The sequence below is a fragment of the Empidonax traillii genome, unplaced genomic scaffold (assembly GCF_003031625.1).
Source record: "Empidonax traillii isolate 1590-97213 ecotype Southwest subspecies unplaced genomic scaffold, ASM303162v1 scaffold2030:size82362, whole genome shotgun sequence".
In the NCBI taxonomy this organism is placed as follows: domain Eukaryota; kingdom Metazoa; phylum Chordata; class Aves; order Passeriformes; family Tyrannidae; genus Empidonax; species Empidonax traillii.
The window spans coordinates 59,464-62,178 of record NW_020957223.1 but is presented as its reverse complement, the minus strand read 5'-3'; the positions used below and the strand labels follow the sequence as shown (position 1 = coordinate 62,178).

Below are 2,715 nucleotides of genomic sequence, written 5' to 3'. Positions count from 1 at the left end.
GTTTCCCCTCCCTGGTTTTGCCGGCCCCTCTCGCTCAGGCACCGAAATGGCGGCGGCTCCTCCCGGACCCGCCCCGGGCCGGGCGAGCGGCGGGCGGGGCCGGACGGCGGCTCTGAGGGGACACGGCGGGGACACAGCCGGGACCCCCCGAAACCGAGAGGGGACACGGCGGGGACACAGCCGGGACCGCCCGAAACCGAGAGGGGACACGGCGGGGACACAGCCGGGACCCCCCGAAACCGAGAGGGGACACGGCGGGGACACAGCCGGGACCCCCCGAAACCGAGAGGGGACACGGCGGGGACACAGCCGGGACCCCCCGAAACCGAGAGGGGACACGGCGGGGACACAACCGGGACCCTGCCTAGGACCCCCGTGACCGACATGGGGGGCTGCCCCCAGCCCCGGGAGACAGCCCCAGCCCCACATCAATCTCCCCCCAGCCCTGTGGCCTCCCCTCAGCTCCGGGGGGCTCCCCCAGCTCCCCTCTGACCCCTGGGACCCACTCCCAGCCCAGGGGGCTGCCCCCAGACCCATTAACCTCCTCCCCAGCCATGTGGCTTCCCCCCAGCCCCGAGACCCCCCTCTCAGCCCCACTTTGGCATCCCGGACCCCTCTTCCACCCCTGGGCTCCCCCAAAACCCCCCTCACAGCCCAGGGGGTCGACCCCCTGCCCCACAACCCCAACACCCCCCACCACAGCCTTATCCCCCTTCCCCAGACCGGGCCCTCCTCCCAGCCCTGCAGCTCCAGACCCCCAAACCTCCTCCTAGACCCGGGTTCCCCCACAGCCCCATTACCCTCAGCTCCCTCCAGCCTCTCAAACCCTCCCCAGTCCCACCCTGGGCCATCCCCCAGTTATGGGATCCCCCTCACCAAGGCCTTCCCCCCCTCAGCCCTGGGGGTCACCCCTGGGCCTCAGAGACCCCCCCCTCAGTCCCCAAGCTCCCCTCCCTCAGCCCCACAGTCTCCAAACCTCACCTGAACACCCCCACACAACCCCCTCCCAAGGAAGCCGAATATTTATACATTTATTTATAATGAAAGTACAGTTCTCAATTATTTACACCACAAAAGGAAAGCCGAGGTTTGGCGGGGTGGGGGGGTGAGCCCCGCCCCGGGGGTGCAGCGGCGACACCACAGATCCTTAAAATCCACAGCTCCCGTGTTCCCAAGGCCGCCCAGCACCCCTGGAGCGGTGCCGGTGTCCCTGGGAGTGTCACCCAGAGGGGGTGGCTGCACTGGGTGCCCCCCACCCTGCTGAGAAAAGCCCCCGAGGGGCAGTTCGTGTCCGTACACGCAATCCAACCGCTTCCTTCCCAGCTTCCAGGAGCTGCTGGACTCAAGTGCTGCCCTCCCCTTCCAACCCCACCCTCCTCTTTGGGAAACCCCTCGTTGGAAACCTTCTGGAATCGAGGGGGTGAGGGGAGAGATGAAGCTCAGGAGGAGGAATTCTGTCCAGCTGCTGGGTGGGGGTGAGGTCCAGGGTGAGCTCCAGTGCCAAGTCCACCCTGGGGCAAGATGAGCCCGTCCATCCAAAAACCTGAGCGTTGTCCCCCCCAGAACTGTGGGGGTCAGAAAAACCACTCTTCCAAGAAAAAAAAAAAAAAAACCCCAACAGTGCTGAGTTACAGGAGGTGCCCGAAATAAAAATGGAGAGTTTTTCAGAAGAAATGTTGAGTTTTTCCACAGCTCCTGGGTGTTCCTTCCCTCCGGTGACAAGTCCCACATCGAAGCCGGGGCAGCAGGAGCGCTCAACAAAAATGCCAACGCCGGGTGTGGGGTGAAGTCAGGGGGGCACTGACTCTTCCCTTTGAGTTATCTTGGAAAAACAGGGACACGCTGGACCGACAGGCTTCCCTGGATCCTCTTTACCTCTCCCCTGTGGAAAAGGGAGCACTCCACTCCAGATCTTCTCTTGTCAATTGGCAAAAAAACACGCTGCCAAAAATAAGGATTTTTAAAAACAACGGAGCCCTTCCAAAGTGGTGGGGAGGAAGAAAATTGGCTTCTTCTTCAAATGTAAAAACCAGGTTGTCTCTTTTTTTTTTTTTTTTTTTTTTTCCCCAGTCCTTTCTGGAATATCCATGCAATTATTGCTAGAGGGAAGTGGGGATGGAGGGGAAAAAAAAAAAACAGATGGATGCCAAAAAAACCAAAAAAAAAAACCAAAAAAAAAACCACCAAAACTCTTGTGCAGCTTTTTAGGGAGCCATCCAGAAGGGCATCTGTTGCTTGGCTCTCTGTTGGGAGGAGGGGTATTGGTACCCCAAACTCCAGCCCTGTGAAAAAGTACTTGCGTTTTTATGGCCACCGTGTTCCTCCTCTTCGTCCGACGAGTCTCCGGCGTAGGCCACTAAGCCAAAGCCCTTCTCTCCAGTTTTCATCTTCTTTGCTTGATGATCTAAGGAAAAGGGGGGGAAAAAAAAACAAAAAAAAAACCAAAAAAACAAACCAAAACAACCCACCCCCGCCACCACCATCATCAAAAACCACCAGGAAAAATAAAATTAAAAAAAAAACAAAAACAAACACAACAAACAACGAAGAGGTAAGAAACGTCCCCCAAAAACGAGTTAATAATAATAATAATAATAGTAATAATAATAATGAGAATAATGAGAGTTTCCAAAAAAAAAAAAAAAAAAAAAAAAAAAAAAAAAAAAAAAAAAAAAAAAAAAAAAAAAAAAAAAAAAAAAAAAAAAAAAAAAAAAA

General features: G+C 55.7%; 1 protein-coding gene across 2 annotated transcripts in view; it reads right to left on the bottom strand.

The window, feature by feature from the left end:
* Positions 1-1,999: 1,999 nt before the first annotated feature.
* Positions 2,000-2,715, bottom strand: part of KHDC4 (KH domain containing 4, pre-mRNA splicing factor) — a 14,252-nt gene continuing 13,536 nt past the window's right edge. For both annotated transcript variants that reach the window (XM_027909288.1, XM_027909289.1), the window contains exon 14: positions 2,000-2,404. In XM_027909288.1, coding sequence (XP_027765089.1) covers positions 2,205-2,404 — 200 coding nt within the window. In that variant the 3' untranslated portion in view covers positions 2,000-2,204. The remainder of the gene's footprint in view (positions 2,405-2,715) is intronic.